This window comes from Camelina sativa, chromosome 6 (assembly GCF_030686135.1).
Source record: "Camelina sativa cultivar CO46 ecotype springtype chromosome 6, ASM3068613v1".
NCBI lineage: Eukaryota > Viridiplantae > Streptophyta > Magnoliopsida > Brassicales > Brassicaceae > Camelina > Camelina sativa.
Window position 1 is genome coordinate 2,894,615 of NC_141885.1, and position 20,551 is coordinate 2,915,165.

General features: G+C 39.5%; 6 protein-coding genes across 19 annotated transcripts; 4 read left to right on the forward strand and 2 right to left on the reverse strand.

The window, feature by feature from the left end:
• Positions 1-194: 194 nt before the first annotated feature.
• On the reverse strand, positions 195-1,280 carry LOC147942182 (uncharacterized). Its single transcript, XM_087455768.1, has one exon. It carries the CDS (start codon positions 1,263-1,265, stop codon positions 324-326), a length of 942 nt encoding a protein of 313 aa, XP_087311894.1. The 5' UTR covers positions 1,266-1,280; the 3' UTR covers positions 195-323.
• Positions 1,281-8,679: 7,399 nt separating this feature from the next.
• Positions 8,680-10,473, forward strand: LOC104790232 (putative plastid-lipid-associated protein 4, chloroplastic). The gene is made up of 6 exons (XM_010515938.3): positions 8,680-9,323; positions 9,449-9,562; positions 9,652-9,747; positions 9,956-10,030; positions 10,126-10,193; positions 10,284-10,473. The coding sequence occupies exons 1-6, from the start codon at positions 9,021-9,023 to the stop codon at positions 10,354-10,356; spliced, it is 729 nt and encodes a 242-aa protein (XP_010514240.1). The 5' UTR covers positions 8,680-9,020; the 3' UTR covers positions 10,357-10,473.
• Positions 10,474-10,556: 83 nt separating this feature from the next.
• Positions 10,557-14,454, forward strand: LOC104790233 (putative plastid-lipid-associated protein 4, chloroplastic). Of its 14 annotated transcripts, none has more exons than XM_087455783.1 (11): positions 10,621-10,870; positions 10,972-11,565; positions 11,657-11,772; positions 11,863-12,149; positions 12,245-12,541; positions 12,651-13,219; positions 13,330-13,443; positions 13,545-13,640; positions 13,945-14,019; positions 14,127-14,197; positions 14,278-14,454. In XM_087455783.1, the coding sequence occupies exons 6-11, from the start codon at positions 12,914-12,916 to the stop codon at positions 14,348-14,350; spliced, it is 735 nt and encodes a 244-aa protein (XP_087311909.1). In that variant the 5' UTR covers positions 10,621-10,870; positions 10,972-11,565; positions 11,657-11,772; positions 11,863-12,149; positions 12,245-12,541; positions 12,651-12,913; the 3' UTR covers positions 14,351-14,454. The 14 variants fall into 14 exon arrangements, with proteins under 14 accessions (XP_087311898.1, XP_087311909.1, XP_087311904.1 ...); XM_087455778.1 differs by having other exon boundaries at positions 10,631-10,874; positions 10,972-11,584; XM_087455782.1 differs by having other exon boundaries at positions 10,682-10,870; positions 10,972-11,584.
• A 487-nt stretch (positions 14,455-14,941) lies between these two features.
• LOC104790234 (uncharacterized) lies at positions 14,942-16,677 on the forward strand. Its single transcript, XM_010515941.3, has one exon. The coding sequence runs from the start codon at positions 15,087-15,089 to the stop codon at positions 16,356-16,358; it is 1,272 nt and encodes a 423-aa protein (XP_010514243.1). The 5' UTR covers positions 14,942-15,086; the 3' UTR covers positions 16,359-16,677.
• A 192-nt stretch (positions 16,678-16,869) lies between these two features.
• On the reverse strand, positions 16,870-18,082 carry LOC104790236 (blue copper protein-like). The gene has a single exon (XM_010515942.3). It carries the CDS (start codon positions 17,985-17,987, stop codon positions 17,013-17,015), a length of 975 nt encoding a protein of 324 aa, XP_010514244.2. The 5' UTR covers positions 17,988-18,082; the 3' UTR covers positions 16,870-17,012.
• A 20-nt stretch (positions 18,083-18,102) lies between these two features.
• Positions 18,103-20,094, forward strand: LOC104790237 (uncharacterized). The gene is made up of 8 exons (XM_010515943.3): positions 18,103-18,470; positions 18,568-18,617; positions 18,701-18,943; positions 19,029-19,089; positions 19,178-19,302; positions 19,384-19,446; positions 19,530-19,654; positions 19,761-20,094. Exons 1-8 carry the CDS (start codon positions 18,239-18,241, stop codon positions 19,906-19,908), a joined length of 1,047 nt encoding a protein of 348 aa, XP_010514245.3. The 5' UTR covers positions 18,103-18,238; the 3' UTR covers positions 19,909-20,094.
• The last annotated feature ends 457 nt before the right edge of the window (positions 20,095-20,551 follow it).

Genomic DNA, 20,551 nt, shown 5'->3' on the forward strand with positions numbered 1-20,551 from the left:
TTCTGTTGATGGTTTATAATTGTGATTAGAAATTTACAATTAACCACAATCTATTTTGGTTTTATCTAGAATTAGTCCACGTTTGAACCATTAACAAAACTTAACAAAAGCATTGCATAGTGAATAAACAAATATAGGTTTTTGTAAACAAACATTAATGCCAAAAGCCGTCCAAGATTAAAAAAGACCACAAAGATTATAATTCAGACTACACTACCAGAATATGAATTAAAATGAACAAACTGAAAACAGAATAACACCAAACTTGAATACGTCCACCAATACGAGTTAGGTTCACTACCAAAGTGAACAGAGTAGGCTCATTAAGAGGTGAGATTACCTTCAATCACCTTCAAACGAAGAGCAGGTCCTCTCTCGTCCCACACAGTATCCCCAAACACTGCCCCAGTCCGATCGAGAAAAATACATTCGTTCGGTTTTGTTATTGTCGAATAGCCTCTTGCTAGCATCAGATCAATACTCAGCACGTTTCTGTTCAACTCGGGAACGTAAAGCACATTCTTGATCGTCTTCTTCTTCCCATCCTTCATCATGATCTTCACATCTCCACTTCCTTCAACCTTGAGAACCTTCCCGTTTGCCAATCCAACCTTAGCCTTGTCTCTTCTGTCTAAAGTGGTGAAGTACTTCTCATACGGAGTCATATGATTCGTGGTACCATTAGCGTATATCATCCACATATCCTCAGCATAACTGAATCTACCAGAGAAAACGTCGTCCTCTGCTATCATAAGGTAATCAGCTCTGATTTCTTCTTCTTCCTTGTCAGCTTCTGTGGCGGCCACTTGTTCTTGCTGAATCTTTCTCTTGCAATCACTTGCATAGTGACCTCGTTCTCCACATTGAAAGCACTCGCCTTTCCTCGGCTTACCTCTCCCCGACCTCGCCCTAGAGTTGAAATAACACTCTTCTAGGTTGTGGTTGTTCTTCTTGCACAAGTCACACCACTTACGAACAGGCTTCGAGTTATTAAGACACATATCTTTCAACATTAGAAGAACAAACTCCTCAGCAACAGAATCATATATATCAAAAAACTCAACAAGACTTTCAAGAGGCATGTTCTCCATCACTTCCATGTTCTCTTCCGGAATCGGAGCTACGACACTATACGGCCTCGCTAGCGAACTCAAGAACTTTTTGTTAACCTCATACTTAGATTTCTCAATGTTCAAACGACGAAACTGTTCAAGGACTTTCTCAACTCTATCTAAGTATAGTTCAAGTGTTTCTCCTTCGACCATACTAAGTTGTTCGAACTCCTTCTCTAATATACTTAGTATCCCTCTCATGGTTACCTTTGAGCAGATCCCAAACATCTTTGGCAGAAGAAGCAGAGAGAGTCTTCTTAAAAGCCGATTTTGGAAGAGAAGATTGCAATACCTGGAGGGCTTTCGTGTCTTTCACCACGAGATCTCTCCATTTCGAAAGTTCTTCCGGTTGAATCGTCGCCGCTACTTGTGGAATCTTCGTCGGATCCGGTGGGACTCCGTTTTGGACAACATCCCAAAGTCCTTCTCCGTTAGTGTAGCTTTCGTCTTTGGAGCCCATGTTTCGTAGTCCAAGTCAACCGAGAACTTCGCTGCCGCCATAGCCGTAACAGTTTAGGGTAAATGGTTTCTATAAACTTTTAGTTTTCTCTTAGAGAAAGAGAAAGCGAGTAAACTATATTATTCCCTCACACGAGCATTTTCTATTTTATATACCATAAAATTGCATTTTGAAACCACCGCCAATGAAACGTTTCAAATTCAGAAACGGTTTTGATTCAGTTTTAATGCGATTTGGAGAATCTTTTTTACTATTTTCTATTTTCTCACACGAGCAAGTTCTATTTTCTCTTTTGCTTTTAATATCTATGTTGTAGCGGAAGTCCTTTGGTGACTATATCAGCAAACTGCAGTGATGAAGGAACATGGAGAATCTTCACTTGACCCATATCCACCTTTTCACGGTCAAAATGAAGATCGATCTCTATATGTTTAGTTCTCTGATGTTGAACTGGATTGGTAGAGAGATAGACTGCACTGATATTGTCACAATAGACCAATGTAGCTGTTCGAATTGGTATGTGCATTTCCAGTAGGAGATTGCGGATCCAACAAGTTTCAGCTACAACATTAGCGACCCCTTTGTACTCTGACTCGGTGCTAGAACGAGATATTGTTTGTTGTCGTTTGGAGGACCAGGATATTAAGTTCTCTCCTAGATAAACACAAGAACCCGATGTTGACCGTCTTGTGTCCAAGCACCCTACCCAATCTGAGTCTGTATAAGCTATTAGAGAACCGATGTTACCTCTGTATAGTTGAAGACCATGACTGCGAGTCCATTGAAGGTAACGGATAATACGTTTTAATGCCTGAAAATGAGGCATCGAGGATCATGCATAAACAAGCACACTTGCTGGACTGCATAACTGATGTCAGGCCTTGTAAATGTGAGATATTGCAGAGCCCCCGCCAAGCTTCGATACTCTGTTGGATTTTATCTTTTCTCCACATTCACCGGTGAGTTTTGAGTTGACATCTACCGGTGTAGCGGTCGGCTTACAGTCCTGCATCTTTGCCTTTGCTATGATCTCGTTTGTGTAATGCGACTGAGAGAGGAGCATCCCAGCCTTGTTGTACTCTGCTTTTACACCAAGAAAGTAACTTAATCTGCCACCATCTGTAATTGGGAACTCACCTTTGAGTGACTATGTGATATCATCTATCAGCGCCTGTCTTGATGCAGTAAGAATGATGTCATCGACATATAGGAGGAGGTAAGCCATGTCATTCCCTTTTTTGTAAACAAATAGAGAATTGTCACTTTTGCTCATACTGAATCCTATCTTGGACATAAATCCTTTAAATCTTGCATTCCAAGCCCTTGGAGCTTGTTTGAGACCGTAGATAGCCTTGTTTAATTTGCAAACATGATGAGGATTGTTCTTATCCACAAAACCTGGGGGTTGATGCATGTAGATTGTTTCTTCTAGATTTCCATGCAAGAATGCATTCTTGACATCAAGTTGTTTTGTGCCCCAACCTTTTGCTATTGCAACATGTACTGACCGAATAGTTGCAGGTTTCACTACCGGTGCAAACGTTTCAAAGTAGTCAACTCCTTCTTCTTGCGTTTTACCATTGGCTATCAAACGAGCTTTGTATCTGGTCAGATTTCCATCTGTATCATGTTTATGCTTAAACAACCACATATAGTTGACAATGTTAGCATCTCTAGGTGGTGGTACCAAGTTCCAGGTCATATTTTTAATTTGAGCATCATATTCATCAGTCACTGATGGGTTCCAGTTAGGATCAGATAAAGCTTGTTTGTGAGATTTGGGAAGAGGTGATATATTTGTGGTTGTGAGAAGGGAGATTGGCTGCTTTGTTTTTCTAGTTCCTGTTTTACTTCTAGTGGTCATCGGGTGGCAAAGAGCTTGCTACACCGGAGCAATGACCGCATCAGGAGGATTGTTTTGAGTAACAGCAGGAACTAGAGGTTGAGGTGGTGGAGGTGTTTGAGGTTGGATATTTGTTTGGAGAATATTTTTGAAAATTGCAGAAGGCTCATCAACCTGATAAAGAAAGTCATAAGCAGTGTGAATTTGACTCTCTTTTGTCGATGCTGGGAAAATAGATTCATCAAAGATAACATGCCTTGATATTATGATTTTGTTTGTTTTGATATCTAGACATATATATCCTCGATATTGGAGGGGATAACCAAGAAAGATACAAGGTGAGGATCTTGGTGAGAGCTTGTGTTTGGTGGAATTGTTTAAGTTTGGATAGCATAAGCAACCAAAAATTCTCAAATGATCATATGTTGGTTCTTTCTTGAACATAATGGAAAATGGAGTTTGAAATTTAACGGTGGAACTAGGCAGAATATTCAACAAATGAACTGTTGTATGAAGAGCCTCAGCCCAGAAGGATGGTGAAAGTTGAGCTTGGAAGAGCAAGGTTCGAATGGTGTTATTGATCGTTCTGATCATTCGTTCTGACTTACCATTCTGTTGGGAAGTATATGGGCAAGAAAAACGAATTGTAATACCATTATTGTCAAAGTGATTACTGAAATATGCATTTGAGTATTCACCACCATTGTCACATTGAAAAGACTTTATGGATGTATTGAACTGTGTTTTGACATAGGTAGAAAAGTGAAAAAAATTTGTGAAAACTTCACTTTTTCTACGAAGTGGATACACCCATAGAAAATGAGAAAATCATCAAGGAAAATGACATAGTAACGAAGGACACCAAGACTAGGAACATGGGAGGTCCAAACATCAGAATGTATAAGCTCAAATGGTTTAGAAGAAACAGAATTTGATTTATGAAAAAGAAGTTTTACATGTTTCCCCAATTGACAAACATTACAAGATGATGGTAAGCTAGTCTTATTACAAACAAATTTATTTGAAGACAGCAGATATTTGAGTGTCTCGGTGTTGGTGTGACTGAGCCTCATGTGCCATATAGAAGGAGAAACAGCTAGACATGTAGAGGGAGAGCTTGTTTTATTGAAAGGATGAAATGGATAAAGATCTCCAGTACTATCACTGCGGAGCAGAGGTGTCCGTGTGAATAGATCCTTCACAAGAAAACCAAATGGGTCACATTCGACTGAACAAGCATTGTCTGTTGTAAATCTCTGAACAGAGATAAGATTTTTGATAATATTTGGAGTTATGAGGATATTTTTTAGAGTTAGAGGACGAGAACAAGTGGGAAGGGTGGTGTGACCAGAAAGAGAGACAAGAATGGTTGAACCGTTACCAACAATGACTGACTTAGTGGTGTTCAAATTAAAAACAGAGTTGAGAGTACTTGGTGTGGAGGCTAAATGAGCCGTAGCATCGGTGTCCATGTACCAGTAAGGGTCATGGTGTTGAAAGCTTGAGAGAAGTCTCGAGTCGGCTGCAGGTCAGCATTGTGTGCTTCAGCATTGTTGTTGCTTGTTGACTTCGGAGCTGGTCCTAGCAGTCCTCGATTCTGAACATTTGGAGAGTATTGTCCCCATGGTGCAAACAGAGGTTGCTGCCAAGGATTGTATGGATTTGGCCAGTATGATCCCCAGGTCGGAAACTATTGTCGCTGTTGTTGCAGAGGGAGAGAGTTTTGTTGCTGAAAATTGTTACGACCTTTGTTGTTGAAGCGATTCTTTCGATGCCATGGACGGTTGTTCCTTTGTTGAGTCTGATTCTGCTGATTTTGGGATGTGTTGGTTGTGGTGACCAAAGCTGTAGGAGAGGAGGCATGAGCTGTGTGTGAAGCAATGACCTTGTGAGCTTTCTTCAAGCGACTCTCTTCCTCTTGGAGCATGGACTTGGCATCGTCAATAGATGGAAACGGCTTCTGATGTTTAATAACATTAATAATGTTATCAAATTTTTCATTGAGTCCATTCAGCATGTACATCACTAGATTGCGATCATTTGACCGGAGTATCCAGATTGGAGAGAAGATCTGCCAACGATTTGAGAGATTGGCAATAAGTTAGAATTGACTGATCGCCTATCTCCATGGTTCGCAGCTCATTATCAATCTGCATAACTCTCGCATCTTTGTTGTTACGGAATTGATTTTCGATGCGAAGCCAAATGTCTCTTGCAGTGCCACCGGTTTTGAACGATGATTTGAAGAGCGGCTGGGCAAGTGTTCCATAGATCCACAACTTGACCAGTCCATCACGTTTCAGCCATTGTTGATCATCAGCGTTTGCAGGAGCAGAGGAACCATCAACATGTCCTAAGACATCGAAGGTGAGATAATGAGTGAGAAAGAGTTCTCTCCAGGCATCATAGTTGTGATCATCTAAGTCAAGAATCAGTGGAATGTGCGATTTGATGTTGGTAACTCCAAACGCACTTTCAGTTGGAACAGCCTTGAAAAGACGAAGAAGGGAAAAGATAGATTGAAGAAAATATGAAAGAATAAAGAAAGAGTTTTAGATGAGAAGAGAGAAGAGAAAAAATTTGAGAGTTATATTAACTTGGCTCTGATACCATGAAAATCTTTGTATTTTCTTGCCGATTTATAATCGAGATTACAATGTATATAAAGACTGAGAAGTTACAAACGAGACTAAACTCCTATAAAGTTGAACTCCCAAGAATAATGCAGAGGATCTGCAGAGGATCTCTAACAAGTATTGACCAAGTTTGAAGGAGAGTTTTGAGGAGGACCAAAGTCATATTCATTCATTGACATGTGAGTATGAAAGTTTCATTGAGATACATAAATAATTTAACATCATACAAATTCTATAGCCAATAGGAGAGATACCTCTCAAATTCCTCATTAGAAATTATTATTTAAAATCTAGTGGTAGTCGTTAACATCTATAAAGTTGGCGTAAATATATAGATGTCTGATTAAGTAAATACATGCAAGTTTAAACGAAACTGGTTTCTCGGGTACGGGATCGTATACATCAAATTTTAATGCAACAATTGTAGTTTTAAATCATGCACAAGATAGATACCAAATACATGGGAAAAGAAAAAAAGAGACAAGGCAACAAGTTAAAGAAATTGTTGAAGTTGTATGTTTAAAGTTTAAACCTTTTAAGGTTCTTGCTTCTTTAGATAAATTCTAGATAGAGTTAATCATGTCTTAAGATGATGGATAGTTATTTTGGGGGTCAATGTTGGTGTAAGCCTGTAAGGAGCATTGAAAACCGGGACTACTCTGATTTTCTTCTGCAACGTACAGGTTCTTGGGATAGTAGTGTTACTTACATAATTTTTTCTTTTTATTTTATTGATTTCTAGCTAAACAAACCCTATTTACACGCAAGAGGTAGGTTGTCTTGGCCGACTTTTAGGCCATCTCTATTGCAAAGTTCACACTTCTCAATGGATATTTCATCACGAATCTTTTCCTTAAATCTTTTATTAATAAGTAGAAATCTTTTAAATTTTAAAACACTTTAAAGTTTAAACATTTTTCTACCATTAGCTTTATATATTAAAAACATTGTCAAACAGACCTTATTTGAAATTCTTTCTCCACTTCCTTTTAGAATGTATGCTATGTTCTTGACAAAAAAAAAAAAAAAAAAAAAAAAAAAAGAATGCATGCTACGTTAGTTCCTTGGACGTGAGGGTTAAATTTTTCTTTTTCTTTTTTTTTTTTTTTTTTTGGCAACACGGTTAAATTTTTCTTTTAAAGAAGCAATATAAGACAAAAATTGTCAAACTTATTTCTTAAATTTTGGGAGAGTTCGTCTACTCTATTTGTTACTAAATCACCTAAAGGGTATGAACATGAAAACATAAATGAACTGAGGTCGAAACATATATAAGTTGAAAAAATGGAAAAAATATAGAGAGAGTGATGGATAATTTCCATTTTACCGTCTCACACTTTTTAGCCCTCACAGGCTCACCTTCCTTTACCTTACAAATGCTCTCTTTGATGTATTATTTCTCAGGAATCGTTCATGTTTGTCAACATTGCTCATTGACCTCTTTTCCACTCCATCCTCTGTTGTAACCATCTTGGTCACCAAATTCATCTATCCCTCTTTTGTCTCTGTCTAGTTTTTTTTTTTTTTTATATGCTGCACATATTTGGACTAATATGTAGAAATGAGAAGAGAAACTTAGGGATGATTATAGTGAACATGAGACAAATACAAAAACGATAAAAATATAGTATTTTTAATGCATCAAAAGTGTTAATCAAAGGAATATAGACACCTATCGAACCATGATCACACAGAGTTATAACTTACCCTAGGCTCCTTAGGTCTTCAAAAAACATTTGATCAATCCTATGGCCGTGTCATGTGTATTTTGGATATTTGGCATGCAATTTAAGAAAGTAGACTATATTACCACACTCTTATTTAGTTAACTATATATAGGACACGAGTACTCCACACTCATCATCAAGGTCTCCTTGACAAGGAAGTACCTCTGAGTTAGAGACTTAGAGCCAATATGATTTACTAATTCGTGATCAACACAAATTAGAAAAGATTAAAACTGTCAACAACTATACAATAATTAGCCATGGCCCATGGCCCATGGGGACCAAGCCTAATCACATCAATTGTTCATGAAAAAATTATCGTGAATTGTTCATATAACCTTCCTATATTGTTTCTGTTGATCATTATGAATTTTCAGTAATATAAAGTTAAACCAATGAGAAGCGAGTTGGTTATGGTCTGGTACAAAGATCACAACCAGAGAAGGATTCAAGAGTGGTTAAAGTGATGGTCAGAGTTTGTTGGTTCTGTTGTGCTCTCCCATGTGGCCATGTGTATATTTGAGACTCTCGTTCATTGTGTATGCATCTACTCTCTCTCTTTCTCCTGTTTGTAACTCGTAGTGGAAACTTAGAATCCTCTACTTGTGTATGTGATCATAGTAAAGATTCGGTTTTTCGCGTTGAAAGTTTTGTCAATTCAGTTGGTAATCGCATAATGCTGATGATATAGGTAACTTTAGCCTTTGATTCATAGTATTAAATAACACAATCGTTAAGGAGCTGTGTAGAATATGATAACTCAAGTCCTTCACATAACTATGAACGCAATAGTTTTGTAGTCTCAGTCTTGTTGTATCATTCTGTATACATGGTGATTGGAACTATAGAAAACAACTGCTAGTCTAATTTAAATTTTAAATGATCACTTTCGCATTGTGTTTCTTTCTTGGTTTTAGTATAGACAAGAAAAAAGGTAGAGCCTTTTGGACAATTTCAAGAAATTGGCAAAGCTCTCCTTTTTTACATTTGTTTCAAAACGACGCCGTACGGAATCGGAAACGAGGAGAGCCTCTCGTTTCGGAGGAGAGAGAGAGAGAGAGAAAAATCTTATCTTTGCGACTGTGTTGGTGCTGTCAGCCATGGCAAAGACAGAGCCACGATCTCACTCTTCTTTCTTCTTCTGTTCTGTGTCTGCATTCAAAGAGAGTCTCTCCTGAAAACGAAGCAGAGACTCCTCCTACAAGTTCATTAGAGAGAAAGTGTTGTCCCTTTTTGATTCCCATGGCTTTACCTTCTTGCTTAAAGACTACAGTTCCGATGTCTCCGACCACCGGATTTAATCTTTCCGGCAGTCTTATGAAGTCGGACAGTGGCTTCGCCGTTCCGACGAAGTTACAGAGCATCCGAAAAGGTGATCGAGAAAGATTGAGAATCCAAGCTGTTTTCAGCTTTCCTCCTGCGTTTCTGACAAGAAACGGTCGAACTGAGAAGCAGAAACAGCTCAAACAAGATCTTCTTGAAGCCATTGCACCTCTCGAACGTGGTGCTACGGCCTCGCCTGATGATCAGCTTCGGATTGATCAGGTTCTTGATTTCTCTTCCTGTGGGAACCATCATTAGGGTCTTGAATATAATAGATTTGGTATATTAGAGTCTAGAGAATGTGATTAAGAAACAATTCTGAATGACTTGTGTTTGTACGGAGACAGTTAGCTCGTAAGGTGGAAGCAGTTAACCCAACGAAGCAGCCTCTGAAGTCTGATTTAGTCAATGGGAAATGGGAGCTCATTTATACAACCTCTGCTTCGATTTTGCAAGCAAAGGTTAGAACTTGTGTTGCTCTTCTTGTTGTCTATGTTTTGTTTTTGTGCTTGTTATGTCAATCTCTTTAATTTCTTGAACAATGCAACAGAAACCAAGATTCTTAAGATCAATAACAAACTACCAATCTATCAATGTCGATACACTAAAGGTGCAAAACATGGAGACTTGGCCTTTCTATAACTCGGTAAAGCTTCTAACCGCTGAATTCTCTTTTCAAACTATGTTTAGAGAACATTGTTATTGCTTTCCATTGTGATTTAAACCGTTCCATTGTGGCTAACAAGGTAAGAACCTAGGAGTAAGACCAAACTTTTATCATCAATCTAGCATTATTTTTGGAGATTCTTTGTAAAGTGAGTCTCATATATTAGCAAACTACAATGTTTACCTAGGTAACTGGAGACTTGACACCCCTCAATACAAAGAAGGTTGCTGTGAAACTTCAAGTGTTTAAAATTCTCGGCTTTGTAAGTACACCAAAACTACTTGCTGCTATATTAGAGAACATAAACTGATTTAAGATACCACATGCTTCTTTTACTGATTGGTGTTGGCTGTGCAGATTCCTGTAAAAGCACCTGATAGCGCGCGCGGTGAACTAGAGATTACCTATGTGGACGAGGAACTACGGTCAGTAGTGAATGATAGTTTTCATTTTCATGTATTATGAACAAATATCCAAAACGTTTTGAGTCTTGAAAGAATGTTTTTGTTTTGCAGGTTATCAAGAGGTGACAAAGGCAACTTGTTTATATTGAAGATGTTTGATCCGACTTATAGAATCCCTCTCTGATTTATCGATATGGTTCCGAGCCATCAAACATACCTTGTTCTGTCTCTCTTCATCATGTAATCTAACATTAAAAATCTAATAAGAGAGAATAGGAAAAAAGACGAGCTTTTTTGTAAATGTTTCAGCTTGTTCTGATCGACATTGCACTATATGAGATAAAAAAAGCTCAAAACTTTGAAATTGTCAAGAGAAATCAGAAACGAACTCATGTCCCTGTGTTGGAAAAGGGGTTATTCTAGGTTCTAATTTGCATCAAAATGTTACAATAAAAATTTGGATTTTGTCTTCTTTCATGTTGTGTGTTTCTCTGATAAACGACGACGCCGTACAAAGCTGGCGAGACACAGACCTCTCGTTTGGGAGTTTGTCGTCAAATATTAGCCCTTGCAACGCTTTCTTCTTCCTTCTTCCTCGTGAAACTCTTCATTCGTTTGTTTAAAGTCTCTGATGGGTTTCATCTCTCAGAAATCTTGAACCAGAGGAGCTTCAACTTCTATTGGTTACCTTCATCGAGGTAGGTAAGTTCTATTCCTAACTCGATAATGCTCATATGCATCTGTGTATTCTACAAAGATTCTAAATCTTGATTTGCTTGAATTGTACTTACTTGATCAGTTGGCTCCAGTCCCAAACTATTACGATGTGCATGCGGCACAACTGTACAAGAGTCACTATAAGATTCTTAAATGTTGCCTCTTCTCGGTCCCAACAAAACCTTCTCACATATTTCTTATCTTTTTTTTTTTTTTAATAAATGTTAAATTATATTCAAAAGAAATAAACTTATACAAAATTTGTGTTTGACTTTTTTGAGGACAATTTTAAAGAACCCTAAACAGAGCAATTATACAAAACAGAGCATTAAACTTGATAGAGAGTTGCAGCAAACCAAGATTGAAGAAGATGGCCCTCTCCAATGGTACTGAGTCTGTTGCAAACGTTTTTATCAAGTAGTTGAACCAGCGTTGCCTCCTGAACCGGTGTCTCTCCATGACGTCGAGCGTTGCGCTCCCTCCATAGAGAGTGGATCGTATTCTGGAAAGTGTAGCCCAAGAGAAACTTGGTTGTCTTGTCCAGGTCAGTGCCAGTGAGTAGGGAGATAATTTCAGACCAACTTGTAGTGAATCTGTCCCCGAGGAGATCCTCAGTTAGTTTCTTCCACACTTCTTGGGTGAAAGGGCACAAGAAGAACATACTCGTTTCCAGCGGGTGCTTACAAAAAACACAGGTCGCATTTGTATTTTGATTCCATACCCTTAGTCTGTCTCCTGTGGATAATCTGTTTTTCATTGCTAACCAGGTAATGAAAGCAAATTTCGGCGTCGCCAATGGGAACCAGATGGCTTTATGATTCGCCTTTACCGGTTTGGCTACACGTATTTGGGACCAGGTGTCCTTTGTCAGGAACCTGCTGCGGTAAAGATCATTCTTCCCTTTCTAGAGTGCCACATCGTGTTGATCCTGGACACAAGCAAGCTGACATTTCCGAAGTTCTTCTTCAACAAGGTTCAGGAGCGGTTGTCTGTGGTTTCTGCGCCTAGTGGAGACCATTGCAGTTGCCACCGTGCTCGACAGCGGGATTCCTAGATCGATAGGACCCCTGTTCTCAATTTTATCATATAGTCGACCTAAGGAGTTCCAGTCATCAAACCAAAAGGAGGTAGAGCAGCCATTTCTCACCTCAACACGGTGAAACTGTTTTCCAATGTTTTGATACTTGAGGAGTTTTCTCCAAATCCAAGACCCGTGTATGTGTTAATTTTTTCAGACCATAATGAGCCCGAACAGATGAGGTATCGTTTGACCCAGTTAATCCATAAAGAATTTTTTGCAGATAGTATCCTCCAAAGCAACTTTAGAGTACTGACTTTGTTTGCCTCCTCTATAGAGCGGAGGCCTAATCCACCTTCATGCTTTGGTAGACAAACATCAACCCATACAACTTTAGCCTTTTTTGAGCTTAGAGAGGGTCCAGACCATAGGAAAGCGGAGCATAACTTGTTTATTTCTGCAATGCAAGCTTTAGGGAGTCTGAAAGCAGCTATTCAGAAATTAATTGTGCTAAATATGACAGAATTTATGAGTTGCAGTCTACCACCAAAGAATAGCGACCGTGCAGTCCATGAGCTGATTTGGGATCGTAAGAGTCTCTTGGAGTGGTAATTGCATAATGCTTATGATATAGGTAACTTTAGCCTTGATAGAACTCAAGTCGCCACATAACTAATGCACTCCATAGTTTTCTAGTCTCAATATCAGTTGGGTCTTATTGCTGCTCTCTTTCTTGATTTTAGTGGAATGTTTGGAAAAGCTCTTCTTTTTACATTTGTTTCAAACGACGCCGTAATGAATCGGAAACGACGAGGGCCTCTCGTTTGAGAGAGGGTGAGGAAAAAATCATATCTTTGACTTGCGGTGGTGTGTCTTGTCAAATGTCAACCATGGCGAAGACCGAGCAACGATCTCTCTCTTTTCCCTTCTTATGTGTCTGTCTTCGAACAGAGTTTTCAACTCTTAAAACTCCATTGGAAAAGCTTTTTTCCTGTTTTGATTTTCCATGGCTTTACCTTCGTGCTTAAAGACTGGAGCTTTAATATCTCCGGCCGCCGGATTTAGTCTTACCGGAAGTCTTATGAAGTCGGACGACAGTGGCTTTGCTGTTCCGACAAATTTACAAAGTATTCGAAAAGGTGATCGGGTAAGATTGAGAATCCAAGCTGTTTTCAGCTTTCCACCTGTGTTTCTGACAAAGAAGGGTCGAGCTGAGAAGCAGAAACAGCTCAAACAGGAACTTCTAGAAGCCATTGAGCCTCTTGAACGTGGTGCCACTGCTACGCCTGATGATCAGCGTCGGATTGATCAGGTTCTTGATTTCTCTCTTCCTGTAGGAACCATTAGCGTGCTTGAGAATAGTTTTGGTACATTTAGGGTATAGAGAATGTGACTGAGTGACTTTTGTTTAAATCGTCATAGTTAGCACGTAAGGTGGAAGCAGTAAACCCAACAAAGGAGCCTCTGAAGTCTGATTTAATCAATGGGAAATGGGAGCTCATTTATACAACCTCTGCTTTGCGTTTGCAAGCCAAGGTTAGAACTTGTATCTTTGAAACTTGTGTTGTTGTTGTGTGTATATGTTATTTTTGCTGGCTTGTTGTGACATTTCCTCTGTCTCTTTGACAATGTAACAGAAACCAAGGTTCTTAAGATCAATAGCCAACTACCAATCTATCAATATGGATACACTAAAGGTGCAAACCATGGAGACTTGGCCTTTCTATAACTCGGTAAGGTTTCAAACCGCTAAATTCTCTTTTTGTACCATTCACGAGTAGGTTTGAGTTGTGTTAGACCATATACGAAGCTCTTTTTCTCTGTGTCTGTGATGTGGAAACCTATTGATGTGATCCAGTGCTAACAATGTTTAAAATGTACTAATCACATATATGTATGATCATGTCCATTGTGGCTGGCTAGGCAAGAACAAAGAGGACTAATTCTAAAGTTTTATCATCGATATAGCGTTTTCATCTTTGGTTAGTAATATTCCTATAGCAGAATTTGTAATAGCACACTACAATGTTTTTATAGGTAACTGGAGACTTGACACCCCTCAGTTCAAAGAAGGCTGCTGTGAAACTCCAAATGTATAAAATTCTCGGCTTTGTAAGTACACCAAAACTCTTGCTGCTATATGTGCGTGCGTCTATAAGAGAACCTGTACTGATTCATACACCGTATGCTTATATTACTGATTACTGTATGCTGTGCAGATTCCTGTAAAAGCACCTGATGATACCCCACGTGGTGAACTAGAGATTACCTATGTGGACGAGGAACTACGGTCAGTTGTGAAAAGATAGTTTTCATTTCTCTATGGAACAGTCAACCGTTTGAATCTTTAAAGAGATGTTCTTTTTACAGGATAACAAGGGGTAAAGGCAACTTGTTGTTTGTATTGAAGATGTTCGATCCCACTTATCGAATCCCTGTCTGATCGAAAAATTGGTTCCAAGTAATCATACATACCTTATATCTCTCATGTGTCATAATGTAACATAATATCCAATAAGAGAGAATAAAAACAAGAGCTTCAGCAAACGTTTAAACTTGTTCTGATCGACAATGCTAAGCAACAAAAAGCTCAAAACCTTAAATAGGATACTCTCAGCAATAAAAATTTGGTTGTTTTTCTTCTTCGTAAATCACATAAGAAACTCAGAAGAGAGTCTCAACAAAGTAAAGACATAACAAAAAGAAATGTAACAGAAAATAGAAGTTTCTGCTCCAAAATTTGAGGAAGCTCAAGCTAAAAAGGACTCCATTGATGTTGTTTGTTGCTGCTCCTCGAGATAATAATAGTGACAATTAGATCTAGCATTTGCACCAACCTTGCTCCCCTATAAGGCTATTATAATAACTTCTATTTTTTTTATGTCAACAACCAAGACTTCAATTTAGATTTTGACAACTTTTGGTCATATTCACGAGTTATCCTGCTTTGGAATCTTAAAGGAGAATGGTGTATAGGGCCAACCACACCTCACTATACAGATGTTGACTGATGGACCCTCACACACACATGACATAATCACACACTATTTCTATATATATAATAAATTCTTGTGTCTTTGAAGTTTCAGAACAAGGTTCCTTATCACACGAGCCTCTCATCCAAGTCCAACGGTCTTATTCACTCCAACCCCGCTCCACTTCTTCTTCTTCTTCCAAACATGTCTCAGAAACCAAAGCATCTCTCTTTAGTTATGTCTTTACTTGCAATTCTCTTAGCCACTTTATTATTATCTTCGTCAGTAGAGTCCAAGACATTCTGGGGTGATGTGAAAGCTCTCAAAGACTTGAAAAGCTCAGTAGATGCCAAATCCATGAGTCCAGGCTCTTGTCTGAGTACCTGGGACTTCTCACTCGATCCCTGCGACAATGTCTTCAGCGACACATTCACTTGCGGGCTCCGCTGCGTATCGGGTCGGGTCACAGAGCTCAGTTTTGACCAGGCCGGTTACTCCGGCTCCCTCTCTTCCTTCTCCTTCAACCTCCCTTATCTCCACACCCTCGATCTCACCGGCAACTACTTCTCCGGTCCACTCCCCGACTCACTCTCCAATCTCACCCGTCTCACCGGCCTTGCCCTCTCCGGAAACTCCTTCTCAGGATCCATACCCGACTCCCTCGGGTCGATGTCGCTTCTCGTGGACCTCCTCCTCGACAACAACCGCCTCAGCGGCTCTGTTCCGGCGAGTTTTAACGGTCTTTCCAGCCTAAAACGGTTAGAGATCCAAGTCAACAACATCTCCGGCGAGTTCCCCGATCTCAGCTCACTCAAAAACCTCTATTACCTCGACGCTAGCGATAACCGGATCTCGGGTCGGATCCCGTCATCGTTACCGGAGTCTCTAGTCCAAATCTCGATGCGAAACAACCTCATCCGAGGAACCATCCCTCAAAGCTTCAAACTTTACAGCTCTCTCCAAGTGATTGATCTTGCCCACAACAAACTCAGCGGCTCAATCCCATCTTTCATCTTCACTCATCAGTCTCTACAGCAGCTAACACTCTCCTTCAACGGCTTCACCTCTTTAGACTCACCTTACTACTCCCCCATGAGTCTCCCCAGCGAGCTTATATCAATCGATCTCAGCAACAACCGGATCCAAGGCGTGTTACCTCTGTTCTTGGGTTTATCACCAAAGCTCTCAGCTTTGTCCTTAGAGAACAACAACTTCTTTGGTATGATTCCGACACAATACGTCTTGAAAACAGTATCGTCGGGATCCGAATTCGCCCGGTTTCAGAGACTCTTGCTAGGTGGGAATTTCTTATTCGGTGTTGTACCGGGTCCTTTGATGGCTCTGAAGCCTGGCTCAGCGAACTTGCAGCTCACCGGAAACTGCTTCTCGTGGTGTCCCGCGACTTTGTTCTTCTGCCAAGGGGAAGAGCAGAGGTCTCCTAATGAATGCAGAAAGTTTAGCCGTGTTATTCCATGATTCTTCTCATTTTCTTGTTTTAGCCGGTCCGGTCGAGTTGGCCTTCCTATAACTCGGTAAAGTTTCAAACCTGAAATTCTCTTTTTGTACCGTTTGCACAACTAGGTTCACGTCTTGTACCATTAAGGCTGATTAGGGGAGAACAAATGATTTAAGACATCATCAATGTAATATGCCTTTAGCAGTGTTGGTAAAATGAGACCTGCTCATGTATGTTATGAGGCATCATGTTCTGTATATCGCTTGTTCTGTATATCACCTCATCATGTATGTAATCTAATAAGAGGGGAACAAAATAAGAGACGAGCTTTTGTCGATAGTTTCAACTTGTTCTGATCGAAATTGTGCACTATGCCACATTAAAAGTTCAAATCTTGAAATTGTCAAGAGAAAACAGAGCGGACTTATGTCTCTTTGTGATGGACACTCAGGTGTCCCTTGTCATATAATGGAGCATGTTCACGTTCATGATCAAACTATAAAGAAACGTCGAAAATTAAAGAAAAATATATGAAAAAAAATAAACGAAACAATGTATTTCAGCCACTGAACAACTAAAAACCAAAAGAAAATCAAAAACTCTTAATAACCAAAAAAAAAAAAAACCCTTAAACTAAAACTCCCCATGGTTGATTAGTTAGTTGATCCGAATGCTTAGTGATGAGGTCTGATAATGCATAACCACCACCTCCACCTGTTGCAGCGGTTAATAGGTGAGAGCTTCTTGGGAACATCGGGCAAAGTAACATCTTCGGTTGATGGTTGCACCGTGACTCGAAGCTTAATGCCAGCCTGACAAAGACCGGTCTTTAAGCTTACAAAATAATGCACTCCTGGTTTAGTGAGCTTAACGAGATCGTGTCCTGTCTTGTACACGGCTACGGTAGAATTTGATTCACATGATTTGAACTCAAGATCATCGCTGATTTCTCTAACGTCGCTGAGGTCCTTGTTGTACTCGAAATAGAGAGTATCTCCAACACGAAATTGTTTATTTTTACTCCACTTGTAATAGTAGTAACTGTTGTAGACTCTCCATCCTTTGGAATCACCTACCTTGTAGATCCTTCCCATCTTGCTTGGTGGTGGTGGAGGAATCGGACGTGACGGTTCATGGTTCTTGCTCGGTGGTGGTGGAGGAGGAACTGGACGTGACGGTTCATGGTTCTTGCTCGGTGGTGGTGGTGAAGAAGGAATTGGACGTGATGGCTCATGGTTCTTGCTCGGTGGTGGTGGTGAAGAAGGAATTGGACGTGACGTGTCATGGACGACAAGAACGTCGAGTTTAAGTCCGTTGACGCATTCAATATGATTTGAGGTGATGAAGTAATGATGTCCTGGTTCCTTGAAGGTTACGACATCGTATCCGGTGTTGTAAACAACTTTAGGAGAAGAAGCATCGCATGAATCATACTCTAAAGCGCTGGAAACTTGAGCGAGGTCGTTGACGTTCTGATCGTATTCGAAGACGAGGGAATCTCCGACGTGGAATTGCTTATGTTCAACCCAAGAGTCGTCCTTCACAGTCCATCCATAGTCACCACCGACTTTGTATAGTTTAGCCGAGGTGCAACTAAAGAGAAACATGATCACGAGCACGAAGCTAAAGATCTTCTTGGTGGTGGCCATGATTTTGGAGCGTATGAATAGGAAGAAGAAGTAGAAAGATGATAAGATGTTTGGTGAAAGAGAAGTCACCTATGTGCCTCTATTTATATAGCTTTACGAATCATAATTAATCCTTGTCCTTTTAGGATTAAGTTTAGTTTAATCTTAACAATGAATGAGTTTTAAGAGTCTTCTTTGAACGTTGTTCCTTTTTGGAATTGGATTCACTTCTTTGCAATCCTTTTCTAATTGGGAAGGGTTTTTTTTTTGTTATGCAATCCTTCAAACGACGCCGTATGAAGCTGGCGAGACACGGACCTCTCGTTTCGGAGGAGTTTGTCGTCAGGTATAGGCCTTGCAACGCTTTCTTCTTCCTCTTGTTTGTTTTGGAATCAGAGTCTCTCTATGAATCGGCACAACATACTCTGATGGGTTTTATCGCTCTGCAATCTTGGAGCAGAGGAGCTGCTTCAACTTCTCTTCATCTCCTTCGTCCTCGTCCAGGTAGGTAAGTTCGATTCCTAACTCCATATCATCATAGTATGTGTATTCTATAAAGATTTTGAACTTTTTTTGGGTTGAATTGTGCTTACTTGATCAGTTGGCTCCAACCCTAAGCTATATGTTGCTCCAGCAGTACAAGCAGTTACTGTAAGATTCTTGGATTCTGCCTCTTCTTGGTCTGAATAAAATCTGCTAACAGATGATCTAATTGTCTGATTAATTATATTCAGAATTTTAAGTTTGATGTAAGAGCCTCTTCAAGTCGTAAATCACTTAAGAAACCCAAAAGAGAGTCTCAACAAGGTAAAGACATAACCACAAGAAATGTTACAGAAGAAGAAGTGACTTCTCCAAGATTTGAGGAAGCTCAAGTTGATACTGATGTTGTTGTCGTTGCTCCTCGAGAAGAAGTGCTTCAGGCGTGCACTGTAACTTCTGGTTTAATGGCTGCACTAGGTCTGATCATCAGGAAGGTGAATCCCATTTGAAAGTTTTTGGTTTTTTGTTGTTGTTGTGATTCTAACCTTTGCATCTAACTGATTTGGTTGCTACTAGTAGGCATCTCATGTTGCTTCCACTGGAGGATTACAGGTCCCAGACTGCTCTAGTGACATACCATGTAACATTTCAAAAAGAACTGATTATGTGGTTTATGTAATTACCATTTCAGAGAATAAATAACCAAGACTGGTTTGTATTGTGTGCAGTTGGGTTTGAAACTTGGCATCTCGGGTTAATTGCTGGAATTGTTGTGTTCATATCATCAAGCAGGTCCTTGCTACTTAAATCTTGGCCAGATTTTGCTGATTCTAGTGAAGCAGCAAACCGACAGGTAGATCCATTACTCAATTACAGTCATATACGGTTCTCTATAACTCCACTTATTCTCTTCTTTGGTATTCACTACTTGCAGATTCTTACTTCGCTCGAACCTCTAGATTACCTTGTTGTCGCAATGCTAACTGGAATTAGTGAGGTAACAGTTTAACAATCAAAGATAGTAAGATACAAACACAAAAATAGTAGTTTGTTCATTGGTTTTGGTTGATGATTTCACAGGAAATGCTCTTTAGAGGTGCATTGATGCCTTTAGTCGGAACCAACTGGAACGGTATTGTAGCGGTTGGACTCATCTTCGGTTTACTTCATTTAGGAAGTGGAAGAAAGTATTCTTTTGCAGTTTGGTAAACCACTTTTATCATACATTTTGGTACCTCAATGCTCAATGCTAATGAGAATCGAATAAGAACAAATCTTGAATTCTGTTGTGGTTTCTTGAAATGTTTTCAGGGCTTCGATTGTTGGTATAGTCTACGGTTACGCAGCGGTTCTATCGTCGAGCCTTATTGTTCCGATGGCCTCGCACGCGGTCAACAATTTGGTTGGAGGTCTGTTGTGGCGATATAGTTCCAACTCCAAGATCAAGTCACTGGAGTGAAATAAACAAAAGTTTACACAATGGGGCTGAATTGAAAAGTTTACATTATTAGTGAGTGGTTTTGTCAAGAATTTATAACAGAGAGGGTGGTTATTGCAAAATTTACTGTACCAAAGTCTGTCACAAAGGACAAAAGTGTGAAATTGGATCTCTATACATTTAATGAAGTGAAAAGTGAAAAACCAATCATGATTGAAGTTTCATGCTTTTTTTAGTGACAGTACTGTTACTTGAAATTTATATTTAAAAATGGGAAAACGTCCTGGTTTCCCATGAGAACTATGATATCGTACCAGATGGAGCCCGATCTTTACCCCCGTCCCAGATGGCTCTCCTGAAATTCTTTTCAATCTATATACCCATATATCTGTAATTTACGTTTTGTATCTCCATGAGAATAGAAGATATCATCTATTTCACCATTGCTATAGGTTTAATTGGTTTACTATTTGATTAACCGAGTGACGAAGTTTACAAACCAAAATAAACCTGATTTCGACCCGATTAAAACCTGATTTTGACCCGATTAGAAACATAACCCTCAACCGAGAAATCCCTAAAATCACATTTTAACCTCTTTTTTGTTTTCTCTCGCGACGAACCCTAGAAAATCAAATTTCACCATCGATTTCTCAAATTGAAT

Bases quoted from the DNA above. Each gene is read 5' to 3' on its own strand.
- LOC104790234 (XM_010515941.3), top strand. From the start codon at position 15,087: ATGTCTCAGAAACCAAAGCATCTCTCTTTAGTTATGTCTTTACTTGCA.
- LOC104790233 (XM_087455772.1), top strand. From the start codon at position 12,914: ATGGCTTTACCTTCGTGCTTAAAGACTGGAGCTTTAATATCTCCGGCC. The intron at 13,220-13,329 runs GTTCTTGATTTC...AAATCGTCATAG, and splicing joins ATCAGCGTCGGATTGATCAG to TTAGCACGTAAGGTGGAAGC. The intron at 14,198-14,277 runs GTCAGTTGTGAA...TTCTTTTTACAG, and splicing joins TATGTGGACGAGGAACTACG to GATAACAAGGGGTAAAGGCA.
- LOC104790232 (XM_010515938.3), top strand. From the start codon at position 9,021: ATGGCTTTACCTTCTTGCTTAAAGACTACAGTTCCGATGTCTCCGACC. The intron at 9,563-9,651 runs GTTAGAACTTGT...ACAATGCAACAG, and splicing joins CTTCGATTTTGCAAGCAAAG to AAACCAAGATTCTTAAGATC. The intron at 10,031-10,125 runs GTAAGTACACCA...TTGGCTGTGCAG, and splicing joins TGTTTAAAATTCTCGGCTTT to ATTCCTGTAAAAGCACCTGA.
- LOC104790236 (XM_010515942.3), bottom strand. From the start codon at position 17,987: ATGGCCACCACCAAGAAGATCTTTAGCTTCGTGCTCGTGATCATGTTT.
- LOC104790237 (XM_010515943.3), top strand. From the start codon at position 18,239: ATGCAATCCTTCAAACGACGCCGTATGAAGCTGGCGAGACACGGACCT. The intron at 19,090-19,177 runs GTAACATTTCAA...TATTGTGTGCAG, and splicing joins CTGCTCTAGTGACATACCAT to TTGGGTTTGAAACTTGGCAT. The intron at 19,655-19,760 runs GTAAACCACTTT...AAATGTTTTCAG, and splicing joins AAGTATTCTTTTGCAGTTTG to GGCTTCGATTGTTGGTATAG.
- LOC147942182 (XM_087455768.1), bottom strand. From the start codon at position 1,265: ATGGTCGAAGGAGAAACACTTGAACTATACTTAGATAGAGTTGAGAAA.